The sequence below is a fragment of the Heterodontus francisci genome, chromosome 19 (genome assembly GCF_036365525.1).
Source record: "Heterodontus francisci isolate sHetFra1 chromosome 19, sHetFra1.hap1, whole genome shotgun sequence".
Lineage (NCBI taxonomy): Eukaryota > Metazoa > Chordata > Chondrichthyes > Heterodontiformes > Heterodontidae > Heterodontus > Heterodontus francisci.
In genome coordinates, this window is record NC_090389.1 from 83,640,361 (window position 1) to 83,660,916 (window position 20,556).

Genomic DNA, 20,556 nt, shown 5'->3' on the forward strand with positions numbered 1-20,556 from the left:
GTCCCAAAGGTGCTTTCGAGAGCTCCGAGGGGTTAAGTTACATTTATGGGGCAAAGTTAGAAGCGATGCTGTATGTGACAGAAATGGGTTATTGTCCCATTCCCCAGCCCTAACATCTCTTGACCTTGAACTGAAAAAAAACTTAATGCAAAAATGCAAATTAAGGAAACAAGATTCATGGGGTTCCTCGACCATGGCCAGACTTCTCTTGTACGGTAAATAGTTTTCCCCACTGCGTTCTTTACAATCTCCTGTACCTTTTCCCCTCTTCACATTCCGATTGATTGATAGTTTCCATTTCACTGTGCAAAATAGAATACCATGTTTGTTCTTCGGGAGGGTTATTTGAAGGCGGAGCCTTTTATTTCAGGAACGTTTAAAAAAAAAATCAAACTTTTCATGACAAAGGAATTGTGGTGTTTAAAAGCATTCTACTGTTTTCAGGGTTTCCCTGGAACTGACGGCAGACCTGGAGCAAAGGGAGTTGCAGGCGAGCCTGGAGAAGCCGGGAGAAATGTGAGTCTAGTCGGCACGGCATTCAGTTTATTCTGGATTAGCTCTGCTTTATCTCTGGGTTAATGTTCACGGAAATACAGGCATTTCATAAATGTGTTGACTTCATTGATTTTGTATTTTTTTAAATTATCCTTTAGGGGATCAGGGGTCCTGCAGGTTCAAAAGGAGACCAAGGCGATAAGGTGAGTGTGTTTTGGATGTTAAAACACAGTTACAGAAAAGCTATTGGGAAAAAATGGTGCAAATGGAAATCTGAATTTAAAACAGAAAATGCAAGACATTCATAGAAAGGCCTTTCATAATCCAAAGAGAAAAAGGTAGGTTAGCGTTGCGGTATAGACCCCTTATAGGGAGCTGAACGATAAACAGGCAAATTCATTAAATTGAACGACCTCCGCCCCCCACTCCCCTCTTCTGCGCCCCTCCCCCTTTCCCGTGCCTCTCCTTTCTTTTATCTTTTTGTCTTTTTCAACTCTATAGACATTCCCATTTATCTTCTGGCTTCCATTTCTGAGGAAAATTGACACACTAACTCACCTTATCTCTCTTCCAATCCTGCCAAGTTCTCTGCACTCTCAACATTTTCCATTTTACAGCAGTGCAATTTAATTTGTCACTGGGGTTCTTTAAAAAAGCACCGTAAACAGGCTCCTGCAGGGATGTGGGTGCTCTTTGGCAGACAGCACAGAGAAGTTGGACTATGCTTATTGCCTCTGGCTCTCAGGCAAGATGTGATGTCCACTAGGCCAGAGGTCAGCAATCCGCGGCTCCAGGGCCCTATGCGGCTCCTTAGCATCTCATTTGCAGCCCCTGTTTAATGGTGTTTATATTACCGATTTGTAGTGATGCGGTAGCATTTAGTAATCAATGTTTCTGCTGCTATTGGACTATTTTACAACTGTGTTTTGAAACAGAAAAATGAGCAGTATTTTAAAGACTCATTTTTTTTTTACTTGCGTGTTCAATTCAATGCACCCCAGTGGCTAATGGAAGGCTTTCTACTGGTTCATGTCATCATTGCATCATTTTTGTTTTTAGAGATACAGCACTGAAACAGGACCTTCGGCCCACCGAGTCTGTGCCGACCAACAATCACCCATTTATACTAACCCTGCAGTAATCCCATAATACCCACCACCTACCTACACTAGGGGCAATTTACAACGGCCAATTTACCTATCACCTGCAAGTCTTTGGCTGTGGGAGGAAACCGGAGCACCCGGCGAAAACCCACGCGGTCACAGGGAGAACTTGCAAACTCCGCACAGGCAGTACCCAGAATCGAACCCAGGTCCCTGGAGCTGTGAGGCTGCGGTGCTAGCCACTGTGCCACTGTGCCACCCCAAACCATTAATTAATCCAAGATGTGGTTTAACTGTAATCCAGATAGAACCTTTCACGGTCCTTATACCTTATAGATTCTCGCTAAACAATGTTTTCCTCTTAAGGTATGCTTATGCCTTTACTCCCTTCTTTAATTTTTTTTCATCTTGGGGCTCCCAGTTGGTTTAATTTTGACAATTTTTTTTAAAAAAGGCTCGTCAGGTTAATAAAAGGTTGCTGACCCCTGAGCTAGGCCATTGCTGGGAGGTGTCTAGAGGAGGTTAGTCACTTCACTGGAGCGAAAAATGCAAGCAGTGTTGTTCCAATGCTCTCCTTTGTGCCTCCTAATGGCTGCTGATACAACCACATTAGCAGAAACCTTGAGCGAGGTTCAGTGACAAACTCCTGTCCGTCAGGGATGACATGTGGTACAGGGAGAACTCAGTAATGTTGATACTCCCCCCAAACCCCATAAGCTCAAGGGAAACGTACGATTGCAAGATGAGGGACAATTTTTTTTTAAGAGGGTAGTGGTGTAGCGGTAATGTCACTGCAGTAGTAATCCAGAGGCCCCGGCTAATGCCCTCGGAACATGGGTTCAAATCCCGCCATGTTTGCTGGTGGAATTTAAAATTAATTAATGAATGATCTGGAATTGAAAGCCAGTCTCAGTAAGGGTGCTGTGAAACTATCATCGATTGTGGTAAAAACCCACCTGGTTCACTTGATGCCCTTCAGGGAAGGAAATCTGCCGTCCTTACCTGGTCTGGCCTACATGTGACTGCAGACCCACGGCAATGTGGCTGACTCTTAACTGCCCTCTGCAATGGCCGAGTAATCCACTCAGTTGTCAAGGGCAATTGGGGATGGGCAACAAATGCTGGCCTTGCCAGTGACACCCACATCCCACAAATTAATAGAAACATTCAGCAAAATGATACCAGCATTTAAAGGGTTAAATTATGCAGCTGAATAAATATGGCTTGTATTCCGTTGAGTTTAGACATTTGAAAGGTGATCTCATCGAGGTGTTTAAAATGGTAAAGAGATTCAATTGGCTCGCTACAGGGAAACAGTTTCCTCTGGTGGGAGAATACAGAGCATGGGGGCATAATCTTAAAATTAAATCAGCGCCCCTTTGGAGGGAAATGAGGAAGCACTTTTTCACACAAAGGGTAGTGGAAATAGGGGACCCGCTCTCGCAAGGAGCTGTGAACGCTGGGGATCAGATTAAATTTTCATTTTATCGATACATTTTTGTGGGGTAAGGGCAGGGGTTTGCAATCAGCAACTCCGGAGCTGCGTGCAGCTCTTTGACATCTCAATTGCGACTCCCAACCTTTTTCAGTTGGATCGCATTCACATGAAAAAAGTTTTTAAAAAGTTAGGTCAAGAAAAGTAAGAGCCATGTTTATATTGTAAAGCTAATCATTATGCTGCACTTTACGGTTCCAAATGATTATTTTAATGAAGAACATTGTGCTCTAAATAAACCTGTTTGAGTGGTATAGTTACACCATGGTTATAAATAATGACTTTGATTCATGGAGCAGGTTTTATTGTTGTGACCATTATTGTTTACATAGAAACATAGAAAATGGGAGCAGGAGTAGGCCTTTTGGTCCTTCGAGCCTGCTCTGCCATTCATTATGATCATGGCTGATCATCCAACTTAGTAAACTGTTCCCACTTTCTCCCCATATTCTTTGATCCCTTTAGACCCAAGAGCTATATCTAACTCCTTCTTGAAAACATACAATGTTTTGGCCTCAGCTGCTTTCCGTGGCAGTGAATTCCACAGGCTCACCACTCTCTGGGTGAGGAAATTTCTCCTCATCTCAGTCCTGAAAGGTTTACCCCGTATCCTTAGACTATGACCCCTGGTTCTGGACTCCCCCACCATCGGGAACATCCTTCCTGCATCTACCCTGTCAAGTCCTGTTAGAATTTTATAGGTTTCTATGAGATCCCCTCTCACTCTTCTGAACTCCAGCGAATATAATCCTAACGGACTCAATCTCTCCTCATACGTCAGTCCCGCTATCCCAGGAATCAGTCTAGTAAACCTTCGCTGCACTCCCTCTAGAGCAGAACATCCTTCCTCAGATAAGGAGACCAAAACTTCACACAATATTCCAGGTGTGGCCTCACCAAGACCCTGTATAATTGCAGCAAGACATCCCTGCTCCTGTACTTGAATCCTCTCGCTATGAAGGCCAACATACCATTTGCCTTTTGTACCACCTGTTGTACCTGCAAGTTTACCTTCAGCTACTAGTGTACGAGAACACCCAGGTCTCGTTGCATAGTCCCCTCTCAGTTTATAGCCGTTCAGATAATAATCTGCTCTCCTGTTTTTGCTACCAAAGTGGATAACCTCACATTTACCCACATTATACTGCATCTGCCATGCATTAGCCCACTCACTCAACTTGTCCAAATCACCCTGAAGCCTCTCTGCATCCTCCTCACAACTCACCCTCCCACCCAGTTTTGTGTCATCTGCAAATTTGGAGACATTACATTTAGTTACCTCATCTAAATCATGTGAATAGCTGGGGTTCCTAGCACCAATTCCTGCAGTAACCTACTAGTCATTGCCTGCCATTCGGAAAAAGACCCGTTTATTCCTACTCTTTGTTTCCTGTCTGCTAACCAATTTTTTATCCATCGCAATACACTACCCCCAATTCCATGTGCTTTAATTTTACATGCTGATCTCTTATGTGGGACTTTGTCGAAAGCCTTCTGAAAGTCCAAATAAACCACATCCACCAGCTCCCCCTCATCAACTCTACGAGTTACATCCTCGATGAATTCTAGTAGATTTGTCAAGCATGATTTCCCTTTCGTAAATCCATGCTGACTCTGTCCGTTTCTACCACTGTTCTCCAGTGCTGTGCTATAAAATCTTTTATAATGGACTCTAGAATTTTCCCCACTACAGATGTCAGGCTGACTGGTCTATAACTCCCTGTTTTCTCTCTACCTCCCTTTTTAAATAGTGGGGTTACATTAGCTACCCTCCAATCTGTAGGAACTGTTCCAGAGTCTATAGAATCTTGCAAGATGACCACCAATGCATCCACTATTTCTAAGGCCACTTCCTTAAGTACTCTGGGATGTAGATTATCAGGCCCTGGGGATTTATCAGCCTTCAATCCCATCGATTTCCCCATCACCATTTCTCTACTAATACTGAATTTCTTCAGCTCGTCCCTTTCACTAAGCCCTGTGTTCCCCAACATTTCTGGTATGTTATTTGTGTCCTCCTTTGTGAAGACAGAACCAAAGTATGCATTTAGTTGGTCAGCCATTTCTTTGTTCCCCATAATAAATTTCCCTGTTTCTGACTGTAAGGGACCTACATTTGTCTTCACCAATCTTTTTCTCTTCACATACCTATAGAAACTTTTACAGTCAGTTTTCATGTTCCCTGCAAGCTTACTCTCGTACCCTATTTTCCCCTTCTTAATCAATCCCTTGATCCTCCTTTGCTGAATTCTAAACTACTCCCAGTCCTCAGGTCTGTTGTTTTTTCTGGCAGATTTGTATGACTCTTCCTTGGATCTAGTGCTATCTCTAATTTCCCTTGTAAGCCATGGTTTTGCTACCTTTCCCATTTTATTTTTGCGCCAGACTGGGATAAACAATTGTTGCAGTTCATCCACGCACTCTTTGAATGTTTGCCATTGCCTATCCACCGTTATCACTTTAAGTAACGTTTCCCAATCCATCATAGCCAACTTGCACCTCATACCTTCGTAGTTTCCTTTATTAAGATTCAGGACTCTAGTCTCAGAATCAACTACGTCACTCTCCATCTTGATGAAGAATTCTATCATATTATGGTCGCTCATCCGCAAGGAGTCTCGCATAATTAGATTGTCAATTATTCCTCACTCATTACACAATACCCAGTCTATGATGGCCTGTTCTCTAGTTGGTTCCTCAATGTATTGGTTCAGAAAACCATCCCATATACACTCCATGAATTCCTCCTCTATGGTATTGTGACTAATTTGATTTACCCTATCTATATGCAGATTAAAATCACCCATAATTAGTAATATAGCTGAGACAATAAATTATTCTGAATGTGCTGTTCGAATCTATTTTTGAATACAGAATCAATCGCTGAATAAATTGTCTTAATTCTAAGCATCTTAACTATGGTTTGTTTTAAAGATGACTTTACAAACAAAATTATAGTTTAAAAAAAGTCAAAAAGCACAATAATTCAGAATTAGGTCTCGTTTAATTTTGTTTTTTTTTCTATTGATTCATAAATCCAATGTATGTATTTTATTAATTATATCTATAAATGATGCATTCTACCAGAGACACTTGGCAAATTACCAAGTATTTGGTTTAAAAATGCCAAAATTTCATCTTGCAGCTCCCAATAGTTTTCATTTTTGGCAAATTTTATTGAAAAGGCTCTTCAGATTAAAAAAAGTTGTTGACCCCTGGGTAAAGGTATCAAGTCATATGGAGCAAAAGCAAGTAAATGAAGTTGAGGTACAAGTCAACCATGATCTAATTGAATAGCGGAACAGGCTTGTGCAGCTGAATGGCCTGTTCTTATGTTCCAAATAGTTTGGCTTCTGTTAGAAGGGGAGATGGTGGTGTAGTTGTAATGTCACTGGAGCAGTGATTAAGGGGCCCAGGTTAATGCCCTGGGAATGTTTAAGGTTCAAATCCCACCATGGCAGCTGGTGGAATTTACATTTAATTTTAATTGATTAAGGAAAAATCGTAGATTGAAAGCTCGTCTCAGTAATGCTGTCATGAAGCAAACATCAATTGTCCTCATGTCCCTTTAAGGAATTAAATCTGCCATCGTTAGCTGGTCTGGCCTACATGTGACTCCAGATCCACAACAATGTGGTTGGCTCTTAAGTACCCTCTGAAATGATCTAGCAAGCCACTCTCAGTTCAAGGGCAGTTAGGGATGGGCAACAAATGCTGGCCTCGCCAGTGGCATCCCATGAAGAATAAAAAAAAGGAACTGACTTCGAACCACTTTAGACTCGTACGTTCAGTACAAGTTCTTCAGAGTCAAAACAGTTGGAGTTTGACTCCTTTTAAAGAGCCTTTTAAAAAAAAAAAATTGCCAAAAATAAAAATTATTGGGAGCCTCCAGACGAAACTGCGGCATTTCTAAACCAACTACTTGACAAATTGCCAAGTAGAATGCATAATTTGTAGATATAATAAATAAAATACGTGCATTGAATTTATGTATCAATAGATACATAGACAAAATAAAAGACCTAATTCTGAATTATTGTGATTTTTGACATTTAGTTTTGTCTGTTGCTTGAAATCATGGCCTCAGTTTTGGCGAGTTTTCTCCATGACTGCAGATTGGTTCCATTTAGTAAGAGGAGAAAACTGATTGACCTCACTTACGTCTCGTCACATCATGTCACACTACTTCCTACTGACCAATCACAAGCTGACCTGGCCTCCTGTGAGCCCTTGATCCAATCTAACAGCTCCTTCTTGCTGAAGGAAGCTATATAGAGTTGGTCAAAATGTAGATAAAGTGTTAATTTAATCTTTTGTTCCCAATCCAGGGATCAGTGGGGCCTCCAGGACCTCCAGGAAAACCGGTAAATAAACAAGTTTCAAAAATAACTGCATGTAGGCTGATAGCCACATTTTAATAGAGTTGTGATGTGTTTTATACCACTGTGTTTGATTTGACTTGCATGATAGTTAACAGAGAAAAAAGAAAGTTTTGCATTCATAAAGCACCTTTCATTACCGATGAAGTACTTTTGAAGTGTAATCACTGTTGTGATGTAGGAAGACCAGCAGCCAATTTACACACAGCAAGCTCCCACATACAGAAATGTGATAATGAAAGGACCATTATCATCATGATAATGATAATGAGATGATCTGTTTTTCTGATGTTGGTTAAGGGATAAATATTGGCCTGGACATCACTGATAACTGCCCTGCTCTTCTTCAAAATAGTGCCATGGGATCTTTTACATCCACCTGGAAGGGTAGACAGGGCTTCGGTTTAACGTCTCATCCGAAAGAGTGCAGCACTCCCTCTGTACTACAATGGAGTGTCAGCCCAGGTTTTGTGCTCATGTCTTGAGTGGGACTCAAACCAACTGACCCATAGCTGACAGTATTGTTCTTGGCACAAACAAGTACAGTACTATATGAAATGACCATCAAGAATTGTTCAAATTGTAGAATCGTTGATTTCGGGTGACATCAGTGGTAGAATTCTGATCAACTATTGCTTCGATCTTATCCTCCTCACAAAGTTGGCATAAAGTGGAATGGACTAATAATGAATAACAATAATCAAGGTTGACACTCCAGTGCAGTACTGAGGGAGTGCCGCACTGTCAGAGGTGCCGTCTTTCGGATGAGACATTAAACTGACGTCCCGTCAGCATGGGTGGATGTAAAAGATTCCATGGCACTATTTCAAAGAAGAGCACGGGAGTTACCCCAGGTGTCCTAGCGCAATCCTATCCCTCAATCAACATCGCAAAGAAAGATTATCTGGTCATTATCACATGGCTGTTTGTGGGATCGTGCTGTGCGCAACTTGCTTGCCACATTTCCTGCGTTACAACCGTGACTACACTTCAAAAGTACTTCATTGACTGTGAAACGCTTTGAGACGGCCGGTGATTGTGAAAGGCGTTATATAAATGCAAGTCTTCCATTTTCTAGGCTTCCTTCAGGCGGAAAGCGATGCAGAGAGATGGAGAGGTTTAGGGAGGGAATTCCAAAGCTTAGGGTCCAGGCAGCTGAAGGCTTTACCTCCAGTGGTAAAGTGATTAAAATCAGGGATGCTCAAAGACGCCAGAATTAGAGGAGTGCAGAGATCTTGGAGGGTTGTGGGGCTGGAGGAGTTGACAGAGATAGGGAGGGGGGAGGCCATGGAAGAATTTGAAAACACGGATGAGAATTTTAAAATCAGCTGGTTGTCAGCAAATCAATGGGAGCCTGGGACTCACAGGGTTGTGTATCAGTGTTCAAGGAAAGCATTACTGTATCAGTATTTGCTTATTCAAAAAAGATGACCTTTTTTATGAAATCTAACTGAGGTTCAGGTGAGTCCTAGGAATGTTTAACATGAAGAAGTCAAAAAATTAGACTGTTTCACATTTGGCAAGATAATTGAGTTTCCAGAGAGAATTTATCCCTCCAAACATTGCCCCATTGTATCATCCATCCTTTGAATTAGTCCAAGTGATTCACCTGCTCTCCTGGCCAACATTTATCCCTCAAGCAACAAAAGAAATCTCGTTGTTTGTGCACCTTGCTGTGCACAGATTAGATTCTGGGTTTGCCTACACTACCACAGTGACTGAATTTCAAAAGTAGTTAATTGACATGCTAAGGTGTTACAGAAATAAAAGTTTTATCGTTAGTGAGGGACACAACTGGATGAGGTAAATCAGAGAGTAGAAATTACATGATGGTCATCTTGGGTCTTAAAAGCTTGCGTATTGTAAGAGGAAGACTGAAAGGCTTAGGGAATTGCACAGATTTGATGTCCTGGGAAAGAGTGAGGTGGTGTAGAATTCTTGGTTTCAAAAGCAGTGGGGATATAGAGAGCCGTGTTTTACCAATAAACCAAGGAAAGCAGATAGTTCCCCTCAGAACGGGAGGTGAAATCAAAGCATTACTCCTCGGACAAACTTCGTACTGCTGAGAAACTGGTTATACAGCACATTTGCTGATTGTTTGCTTGTCTGCCTTGTTGGCAGTCGATGATCCATGGTGGCTGCACAGTTGGGGAGGGGGAAGAAAACATCCTTTTAAACAAATAAACCATAAAAAAAATACTCACAACCAAAAACAGGCAGAGCACGCAATCTACAACGGGTCACCTGAAAGACCGAAATTAAGATTTCAATTGAGAACCTTGAGCAGGATGCCAGAAAAAACATGCTTGCCTTTAGCCAAGATGTGGTTCTAAGTTGCCATCACCTTAGTAGCCACAGGTGAAAGTAGCAACTGTCCCCAGACAAACAATGATCGTTTCGACAAGTAAGAATGGATGTGCCAAGGAAACTTTACAGCAATGTTCAGCCTATCCATTAGAGTACTGGTCATTGAGTAAGTGATTGGAGTTGGCTGGCACCCAAGCCAGGAATCTGACTGTGGAAGTCTAAATGTTCATCTCCTTCTCTATTTTTGCAGTTCAATCTGGAAGATAGAATGCCAGGCACGAAAGGAGAAAAGGTACCAATTGCTATTTTCACTGCCAAGAAGTAGGTTTTCCATAATTCATCTCTCCTATGATTAGAGGATTATAATGTATTAGGGCTACAGTAAATTACCTGGAAAAATGACTTCTACCTGTCATATAGTCCTCACTTGCTTGCATCACAAGAGGATCCGAATGTTTCTTAGTTGTAGCCTCTCAGTTGTAATGCACAACTCCTTTTGTCATGCAACCAAATAATATTTAGATGTACCTTTCAGTTTATCAATTGTCGTTAATTAATGTCCTTTAACAAAGGAATCCTACCATCTTTACCCAGTCTGACCAGTAGTGTGACTCGAGTCCAGCATCAGCACCAACACCATGATTGACTTTTAACTGTTCTCTGAAGTGGCTTAGCAAGTCACTCAGTTGTTTTTTAATTCATTCAATATGTATTTTGTTGGTAAGGCCAACATCTATTTCTCTTCCCTAATAGCCCTTAACTGAGTGACTTACTAGGCCATTTCAGAGGGCTGTTAAGAGTCAACCACATAGCTGTGCGTCTGGAGTCACACAACATATAGTCCAGACCCAGTAAGGGTGGCAGAAATCCTTACCTAAAGGGCATTAATGAGCCAGATGTGTTTTTTTAACAACAATCCAGTAGTTTCATGGTCACTGTTGCAATACCAGATTTTTATTTCATTTATTGAATTCAAATTCCCAAGCTGCCAGGGTGGGATTTGAACTCATGTCTCTGGGGAAATGGTGGCATCGTGATAATGTCACTGGAGTGGTAATCCCAAGGCACAGGCTAATGCATTGGGGACAAGGACTCAAATCAGGCCACAGCAACTGGTGGAATTTAAATTCAACTAATTAATAAATGCAATTAATTAATTAATAAAAATCTGGAATTAAAAGCTAGTCTCAGTAATGGTGCCATGAAACTATCATTGATTGTCATAAAACCCCATTTGGTTCGCTAATCCCCGTTAGGGAAGGAAATCTGCCATCCTTACCTGGTCTGGCCTGCATGTGACTCCAGACCCAAAGCAAGGTGGTTAACCAATCTCTGAAATGGCCCAGCAAGCCACTTAGTTGACAAGGATAATTAGGGATGGGCAACAAATGCTGGCCTTGCCAGTGATGCCCACATCTCATGAAAGAATGAAAAAAAAAAAATCATTAGTGCAGGCCTCTGGATCACTAGTCCAGTAACATAACAACATAAGGAACATAACATGTTCCCTCTGGGTTGCATCAACCCGTTACGAAGAATAATAAGAAATTCACCACACGGACTGTTCTAAATAAACAGCATACATTGAGCAACAAGCTTGATCTCTTCTCCCCAGTGGTCTTCTTCTACGTTTGTGTTACAGTTTGCCATTTAAAGATGTGCGCTAGTGCACTGCAATTTTAAAATGCATCGTAATGAAATTTATGCATTTTATACAATCTAATGAAAGGTTGCAGTTCAGCTGTGTTGAACAGGAGATATTTGGCAATATCACTTCGTCTCTCAACAGTTATTTGATTTTATATTCTAGGGTGATCCAGGCAAGCCTGGTGAATCTGGGTTGAGAGGTCTAAGAGGAGAGCCTGGAATCCCAGGCCTAGCTGGTGATCGAGTAAGTTTGAAACACATGTTTATTCCGAATGTACAGCAGCACTAGTCAGAACTTTGTTGATATGTAGATTTTTCATCACAAAGCATGAGTTGAACATTAACCCTGCTATTGTTCTTCAATACACACAACTTCATGGTCTATAGATGAAGTTCAATTCTGTTTGTAAGCTTTTGTCATCGTCTAGTAAGCCTCTAGTCGAGACTAGTTAATTGCAGTCATGTCTGAGCATATGGGGGGCAAGTTGATGCAATCAGGAATGTTGCTGAAACCTGATTTGAGTTTGCTTAATGGAAAAGTTGGATAAGTGGGACTCGGATGACCATTCAGATGTTCCCTTGAGGAGATTTCTAGTGTACTGCCATCCATTGTCAAACTTTGTGAAGCTAAGTTGGGAGGTCTAAGAGGAGAGCCCAATTCTTGTGTATAAAAAGTGCTTTGTCTCCTCAAGGTTGCTTGATGGACGCCCAAGGGAAATCCGTTTTACAATGTGACTGCATTAATCTTTCTATTATTATCATGACAGGGTTTGGAAGGACAAAGAGGACTCCCGGGGCCACAAGTAAGTTCCATGCGGTGTACTTTTATACTGCTCACCCATCCTCTGCTACCTTCAGTTCTGTATTAGAAGATGTACCTGCATATCAGAGCCCTTGATAGAGCAGGATTTTTGGACAATGACTCCAAGGCTTAAAGTACTAGCAGCATTGACACTTTGTGGGGAATTTTAAGTAATTAAGGGTAATTACGATGTTTGCATGAGAAACCATTTGATGATTTCCTTCCCTGTGGCTCTAGACCATCCCCCTCTGATACCATGGGCCATGTGTGGGCGAGGTGGGGGGGAGGGAGCCTCCGCCACTCAGGGAAGTTGCCCAGTAAATCAAGGCGACCTCCCTGTGGGCTTGGTGCATGGAGGGGGAGGGGGGGCCCTCCTCCATGGACAATCTGTGGCTCTTTGAAGGCCCCCACTGAGAAAACCTGAAACTCTGAACCACCCTCCCTTTGCACTTAACAACCACTCCCCCCCCCACTTCCCCCCACCATCTCCGACTTCGCCGGGGACTTCCGAATTGGCCCTGGTGACCTTTCCTCACTTACCTTGGATCCACGCTCCATCGCTGGGCCTGGGTCCAAGGTCTCTGCAGTAACGGCATTGGCCACCGTTCCCCTGTGGTGTTGCCAGTACTGCGGCAGCAGCTCTTGGAGGCAGGATCCCCATCTTTAAAGGGACAGGATTCCCGGCGCCACTACTTGGCCTGGCGCCATGGAATCGCTCTGGGGGTGGGGGGTGGGTGGGGGGGGGGGGGGGGTGGGTTTTGGGGAATCGCTCTGTGTGGGGGGGGGGGGAGGGCTCCAGCTGGCCGAGGTGAGATTCCACCTGCCATTTCGGTCCGGCACCAGGAGCCCTGCTGTGGCTGTGAGTGATACAGTGGGTTGGTGAATGAGGAAGAGGAATTTGAAAACCCTGAAATCAGTTTCTGGAGTTATAGAGTACAATGGTGCTTAGGGCTTCTCATGGACTTGGGGTTCAGTTATGATCAGAAGTATGAGATTATGCATTGGGGGAGATTAAACAAGGCAAAGGAATACACGATAAATGGGAAAATACTGAGAAGTGTAGAGGAAGTGAGGGACCTTGGAGTGAATGTCCACAGATCCCTGAAGGTAGCAGGACAGGTCGATAAGGTGGTTAAGCAGGCATATGGAATCCTTTCCTTTATTAGCAGAGGTATAGAATAAGAGCAGGGAGGTTGTGCTGGAACTGTATGAATCATTGGTTCGGCCACAACTTGAGTACTGTGTGCAGTTCTGGTCACCTCATTACAGAAAGGATGTAATTGCACTAGAGAGGGTACAGAGGATGTTGCCAGGACTGAAAAAATGCAGCTATGAGGAAAGATTGAATAGGCTGGGGTTGTTCTCCTTGGAACAGAGGAAGCTGAGGGGAGATCTGATTGAAATGTGCAAAATTTTGGGGGGCCTGTATAGAGTGGAGGTGAAGGGTCTATTCACCTTAGCAGAGAGGTCAGTGACTAGGGGCATAGACTTAAAGTGATTGGTGGAAAGATTAGAGGGGAGATGGGGAAATGTTTTTTCACCCAGAGGGTGGTGATGGTCTGGAACTCACTGCCCGAAAGGGTACATGAGGCAGAAACCCTCAACTCATTCAAAAGGAGTCTGGATATGCACCTCAAGTGCCATAATCTGCAGGACTACGAACCAAATGCTGGAAGGTGGGATTAGAATGGGTGGATCGTTTTTCGGCTGGCACAAACACGATGGGCCAAGTGGCCTCTTTCTGTGCCGTAAACTTTCTATGATTCTATGATCGTTAAGTTGGTTAAGCACTTTCTGTAGGGAGATCAAGGTCCAAGAGGATTCCCAGGAGAAAAGGTAACCTATTATGTAAACTGTTAGATCCAGATTTAGCATGATATATGTGTGTAAATTGTGATCTTACTGGGTTATGATTGCTACTATGAGAGAGCACCACTGGGAAAGCTGCCATTGGCCACCTAGAATTTAATGCTAATCTGTGGGTAAAGGGCATTGTCTACATGGAGGATGGTCAGTTGCTGAATGTTTCAGAATTTGCTCGTTCACCTCTGCGAGCTTGGAGAAGATCCAGCCCATCCTGTGGGGCGACAAGTCATCTCTCTGCAGGTTGTAAGTCATGAAGAAACTTCTGGTATACCATGGCTGATTTCCTGGTGATCCACGCAGACAGAAGTTGCAACATAGGACCAGGAGTAGGCCATTTAGCCCCTCGAGCCTATCCTGCCATTTAATCAAATCGCAGCTGATCTGTGACCTAACTCCATATACCCACCTTTGCCCCAAATCCCTTAATGCTAAAATCTATTAATCTCAGATTTAAAATTAACAATTGATCCAGCATCAATTGCTGTTTGTGGAAGTGAGTTCCAAACTTCTGCCACTCTTTGTGTGAAGAAGTGATTCCTAATTTCACTCCTGAAAGGTTTTGCTCTAGTTTTTAGACTCCCAACCAGCGGAAATAGTTTCTCTCTGTCTACCCTATTAGTTCCCCTCAATAGCTTGAAAAGTTGGCATAAGGTTCACAATCTCACCCAAAAGAAGCCACCAAGGACGCATGGTTGTGCGAAATGAAAGTGTGAAACTGATGTCGTGTTGAGGGGCGGGGGGAAGGGACTTTTTTGAGGCTGGGTTGAGGCTGACTAAAAGGAGCTCTACTCTTCTTTCGGTTTACATTATGCCTGACCTGGTATCTCTTGAAGCTGACTTTATGAGGGGAATCTTTTGCTCGTTTCCCCCCCCTCCCACCCCCCATGGCAGGTTTGGAAGTGGGGAGAACATAAAATTGGGTGAGATGGTGGTGGGGATTGTTCCCATCACCTTCCCACCTCTGCCCAGATTTAGTCTGGGAGGGGAGTGCTGTGAATGGCCTTCCTGCCCCGCCACCAAGTGAGGCCCTTAACTGGGCAATTAATCCCTAATTAAGGGCCTCTTCCTGCCTTAGGCACAATTAGCCGTGCAGTGGGTGGACCTGTTGTCGCACGGGAAGCACAGCACGGAAAACCATGCGGGCTGCTTCCTGGCTCCAGGGTATCCCTCGTTAAAAGGTGCAGTGCCTGAATGAGGGACCCGGCATCAGGAAGGAAGGGGCCCGCTGAAGGCTGACAACCCCCCTGTGACCCCCACCCCGCTAGTCCCCTCCCGCCCTGACATACCTGAGGCCTGACTCTAATGACACTCGTTGGCCTCCGCTGTGGTCGCCTCCAGAAGCAAGCTGCTGGCCTCTGATTGGCCGGCAGCTCTCCGAGGGCAGGACTTCCGGCGACAGGGTCCTAGATCCTATGGAAGACCCACTGCTGTCCAGAAGTGCCTGATTAGCACTAAATTCAGCGGGCCTTCTGGAAAAGAGGAGACACAGGGATCTCAGCATCGGCTTCTCCGGATGCCGAGATCCCAACAGCCTGGATAAAACTCCTCCCTGTATGTCTAGACTGGGAAGATGTTCCATCCCCCAATGCCAGAATTCCTCACCTTGATGATGCAAATGCTCATCAAATAGAAAAATGGACAAAACAAAAGTGGAAAAATACAGGCACTTTTGACATGAAGAATTGCTGTAGAAATGCATGTCTTGTTCTTTGCTTTATTCTAAAGCTATAGGACACTTTTGAACCTAAGTCTCCGGTTCAATCCTGAGCTGAGCTTCATACTCTGTATCTAATTTGTGCAACATGGACTTCTTCAGTCTAAAACATTGCCTATCTGTGTCTCTATCTCACCACATTGCTGCTGAAAACTTTGTCAACTCCTTCATTATCTCAGTGTAGGAATGGTGATATGCCCAAGGGCAGGTCCTCTGTTCATTTCTCCATGCCACATGGTCCTGCGCTTTGCTCTTCAGTTGCTTGTAAGAGCCTCCCATTTTTTAACTTCCATGAGAAATGAGCAATATGACTGGGGGAAAAGTACATGAGGTGATTTCCTGTTGCCTTCCTCATGTGCACTTTAAATGAAACACAAGTCTTCTTCCCAGAGGATCGTCCGTCTGTAAGCAGCCATTGTCTCTCCAGGTTCTAGCTCTTCTGCCATCACTGCTGAAACTTCCCTGGTTCTGTCGTTGGCCATGACTCGAACTGCGAGCATTAGATCCTTACCTGGGACTGGGCGACTCACAAAAGGGCAGGGACGACCATCCCCTGAGGTCTCAAGTGACCTTGCTACCCTATATCAGTTTAATTGGTGCAAATATGCTTGTGCCGATACACAGAACAGCACTGGAACTGTGCTCTGGATTTTGTTCTCAACAACGGAAGAACAGCTTCCACTGTTCACTTTGTGTACACTTGCTCAGAGACTTTTGCAGGCTTGTCAGCGTGGGCTTCCACTAATCCAGTATCTGATCCCCTCTACAGGGGATCTGCGGCATCTGCGAACAGGGCAAGGAACAGCGGGGCTCTTCAACCAGTATCCTCACTGAGGCACGCAGACTGCAAACCAGGAAGTTTAATGAAAAGGAAATATAAAGTACATTTAAATCATGCGAGTAAACAAAATAAAGATTGGGAAATACAGATGGGATTAAGGGAGAGAGGTAACAGAAACAGGCAGAAAAAGTAAAAATACAATACTGCAATTTCAATTTTGTTTTGAGGGAATGAGGCTCCACACTTGTAATTTTAATTTTCAGGGCCAGAGACGTGTTCAGCATTAATGATCAGTTATGACGCCAGTATAAACTCACTCCTAATTGCACTAAGCATAACCTTTGGAGTTACTGTTAGTGAAGAACGTGTGGGTATGTACGCGAAGTTCAGGCCAATACAGCTATCTCAGTGCTGAGTCTATCAGCAGGGGACCACAACAGCAGGATTTCTCTGAGAGTTGATAACCTCGCCATTATTATTACAGCAAAATCTGGGCCTATGTATATACTTGTTTATCAGGCCACCAGTTGATCTGATAAAGTGATAGGGTGGAACAAATGAGACACTCTGTGAGAAAAGGGAAGGGATCCAGTCATGGCAAAGCAATACTATGGGATGTTGAACAGCACAGCGAGGAAGACGCACTCTGATGTCCTTCATTCCACAGGATTCTGTGTCCTTCTCTGATCCAGATTCCCAGTGGGATGAAGTGCATGAGATGTGTCCATCAACAACCAAAGAATGTTCTCGCCTGCCCTCCCTTGAAATGAGGTAAGTGGAGTATCAAATGTACAGGTGACGCCACTGCTTTTATTCCGTAGGTACTCTTACGATCAGGTGAGCAGGGGTCGAAAGGCTCCCCTCTTGCCCCTGTCCTCGTTTGACCGCCAGTGGGTTTATTTCTTCTAAACAGTGAATGTGCTTACCAATTCAGAGAGTGATTAACCTTTTTAGGTGTTATGATCATAAAAGAACCAATTGGTCAGGAATTTAAACAAGAGAGAGGTTAGTTTATTGTACTTAAAATTCAAATCTGATCTAAGTAAAAATAATAAATTACACTCCAACTTTCACACACACACACATACACGCACACAGGAATCACACAAACACAAATAAATTACGGGGTGATAAATAATACATTGGTTGGATTAGAGTCCACAACAAATAAAATAATATGCAGTCTGTGGAGTCTGGTAATTCAGTTGCCTTCCAGCTGAATTCATGGTCCTGAAGTTCCTGGTTGGTAGAGGTGGCCACCTGACTCAGGGTTTTCTTGGAGACAGTGATGTAGATGGTTTTCTCCCTGGAGTCTCTGTCAGCAACCGTGATAGACTTGGATGTTTTGCAGTCTGCAGACAGGGTTTGAAACTTACAGTATTACCTGGAGAGAGAGAAAGAGAAAGAAAGACAACCTCCACTGTGGTCCTGCACTGATTAGCACTCAAAGCTTGTCTGATGTGTTCAAAAGAAACTCCAAGTTTTCACACAGGTGGACAGACTGTCACATGATTGTCTCAGCATATTCTCTTTTCCACTTTAATGAGATCCAAGTCTAAGAATTTCAGTCTTTCTCAGGCCTTATTGTTTCGGTGATTACTCCTGGAGGTTTGGCTCCAATAGCGTTAATGCTCCAACATGGCTTTGAATGTCTTGCTAATGAGGGCGATACCAGATAATTCATTCAACTGCTCAAGCCATTTTTCTGGATGAGGGCTTGTTCAAACATGCGTCTCCAGCTCGTTAGCTTGGAAGGTGAGGTATTTCAATGCAAATTGCTGTGGCCATCTTAGCTGCTGGTTTTTAAAAAGTTGAATTTAGGATTCCAGCTTTCCTTTTAAAAGTTTAATGTAGGTTTCCCACTGATGAATTAAAAATCATCATTCAGCACAGCACATTTTCATGACAGTACGAATGGACAACTTTACAACAGCATAATTCATAGTACAGCAAGACACTATTTCTGACCCACTTCTGCATCACACGCCCATTTCAACAGGCTTGCTCTTCCATGTGCCTCTAGGCTTCATTTATGGTCTGCCTGCATTTGGGATGTTGATGGAGCTGCATTTCAGTCTCGTTCTCACTCTCTCTCTCTCTCTCTCTCTCTTCCCCCCTCTTGCTTTGTAATAAAAAAAGGGCATAAAAATGCTGAACAAAGCTCTCCACCACTGAGGGTTTTCCTTGCCTCATGTCTGGGTCTATTCTAGACTAATTGTGAGAGATTGATTCTATTATTAGTCTACAACTCCATTATCGTTCTATCTGGCAACTGCCAGGATGTAGAAGGTGAACTAGATGGACAATTTCTACATTATCTCAACTTCTATACAGCAAATAAAAGCAAAACACTGCAGATGCTGGAAATCTGAAATAAAAACAAGAAATGCTGGAAGTACTCAGCAAGTCTGGCAGCATCTGTGGAGAGAGAAGCAGAGTTAACGTTACAGGTCAGTGACCCTTCATCAGAACTGGCAAAGGTTAGAAATGTAATAGGTTGAATGCAAATAAAGCAGGGGTGGGGCCAAAGATAACAAAAGTGAAGGATTTGATTGGACAGGTCACAGAGAATAACTGACCAGAAGCTCATGGAGCAAAGGCAAACGGTACGTTAATGGTGCGCTGAAAGACAAAGCGTTAGTGCGGAGAGGGTGTTAATGGACAGAAAAATGAACAGCCCTGGCCCAAAGCACAAACATGAAAAAAACAGTGAGCAGGCACATGGTAAGAAGAATTAATGATGAAACAAACTAGAATAAAATAAAAAGAAAAAAAAAAACTGAAAATAAAAAGGGAGTCCCGTCATGCTCTGAAATTATTGAACTCAATGTTCAATCCGGCAGGCTGTAGTGTGCCTAATTGGTAAATGAGATGCTGTTCCTCGAGCTTGCATTGATGTTCACTGGAACATTGCAGCAAGCCCAGAACAGAGATGTAGGCATGAGAGCAGGGGAGTGTGTTGAAATGGCAAACGACAGGAAGCTCAGGGTCATGTTTTCAGACTGAGTGAAGGTGTTCCACAAAGTGGTCACCCAACCTGCGTTTGGTCTCCCCACTGTAGAGGAGACCACATTGTGAGCAGCGAATACAGTATACTACATTGAAAGAAGTACAAGTAAATAGTTTGGACTACTTTTCCTGTGCTGTTGGTTTATCGCTTCCTGTGAGGAATTGTCAAGTCTCCATTTGGCAGCTGGCCACACAGGCACATTGAAGTGAAGCAGTAATTGTATAGGGAATCACGGGTGTAGTTGTAGTTTTCCTGAAAGTGGCCATCCAAGGAAGACAAGGGTTGGAATCGAAGTCAAAAAGTTACCAGCCAGCATTTTGAAATAAACGGAACTGCTTTGACATACCGATGCTCACTCCCTCTAAGTGATGACACTGGCTGCAACTAAGTTTTTTTCAAGATAGACATAATTTGTTTCTTGCACACAAATAAATTATGGAAATGAGAGAGACTATTTTACTAAAAATGTGTTTCAACTCTCTTTTATTTCACAATTTTCTCCCCTTTTCTGAAGCCATTGACTTAATCATGGGGTTTGTTTTCATAAACTCCTGCTGCCATTTGTTACTTCCCGTCTTTCACAGGTGAACATAGATTATGAGTATCTACAGGCTGTTTGGCCATGAAGGGCATCACAGCACAAGTGAATCCCACATTCACTCGACATTCAGGTGCAACACTTTCAAGTTTGGGTTCCTGTATAGTGATTAGGAATGGAGTCCCAGACCAGCTTTCTCTCCCTCTACCACTAATGACCTCTGCCCCCAAATGCAACCCGGGGGCGGGGCAGAGGTCATTACTGGTATCCAAACTGTTGGTGGAGATCAACTCACTCAAAACAGGACAGGGTTCGGACCTAAAGCGTTCTGTTCTGCAGAAATAAGCACTGCATAGGGAGTTACCTTTCTGCAGGAAATGTGCACTCAAGATTAATATCTTCCTCCTACAGAAGTGGTG

General features: G+C 43.4%; 1 protein-coding gene across 1 annotated transcript in view; it reads left to right on the forward strand.

Annotated features, from left to right (window-relative positions):
• Positions 1-8,390: 8,390 nt before the first annotated feature.
• The window catches only part of LOC137380349 (collagen alpha-1(VII) chain-like), a 147,499-nt gene continuing 135,333 nt past the window's right edge, over positions 8,391-20,556 (forward strand). Inside the window, exons 1-4 of the mRNA XM_068052277.1 lie at positions 8,391-8,468; positions 10,030-10,071; positions 11,590-11,670; positions 12,194-12,229. Of these exons, the coding sequence (XP_067908378.1) occupies positions 8,391-8,468; positions 10,030-10,071; positions 11,590-11,670; positions 12,194-12,229 (237 nt within the window). The remainder of the gene's footprint in view (positions 8,469-10,029; positions 10,072-11,589; positions 11,671-12,193; positions 12,230-20,556) is intronic.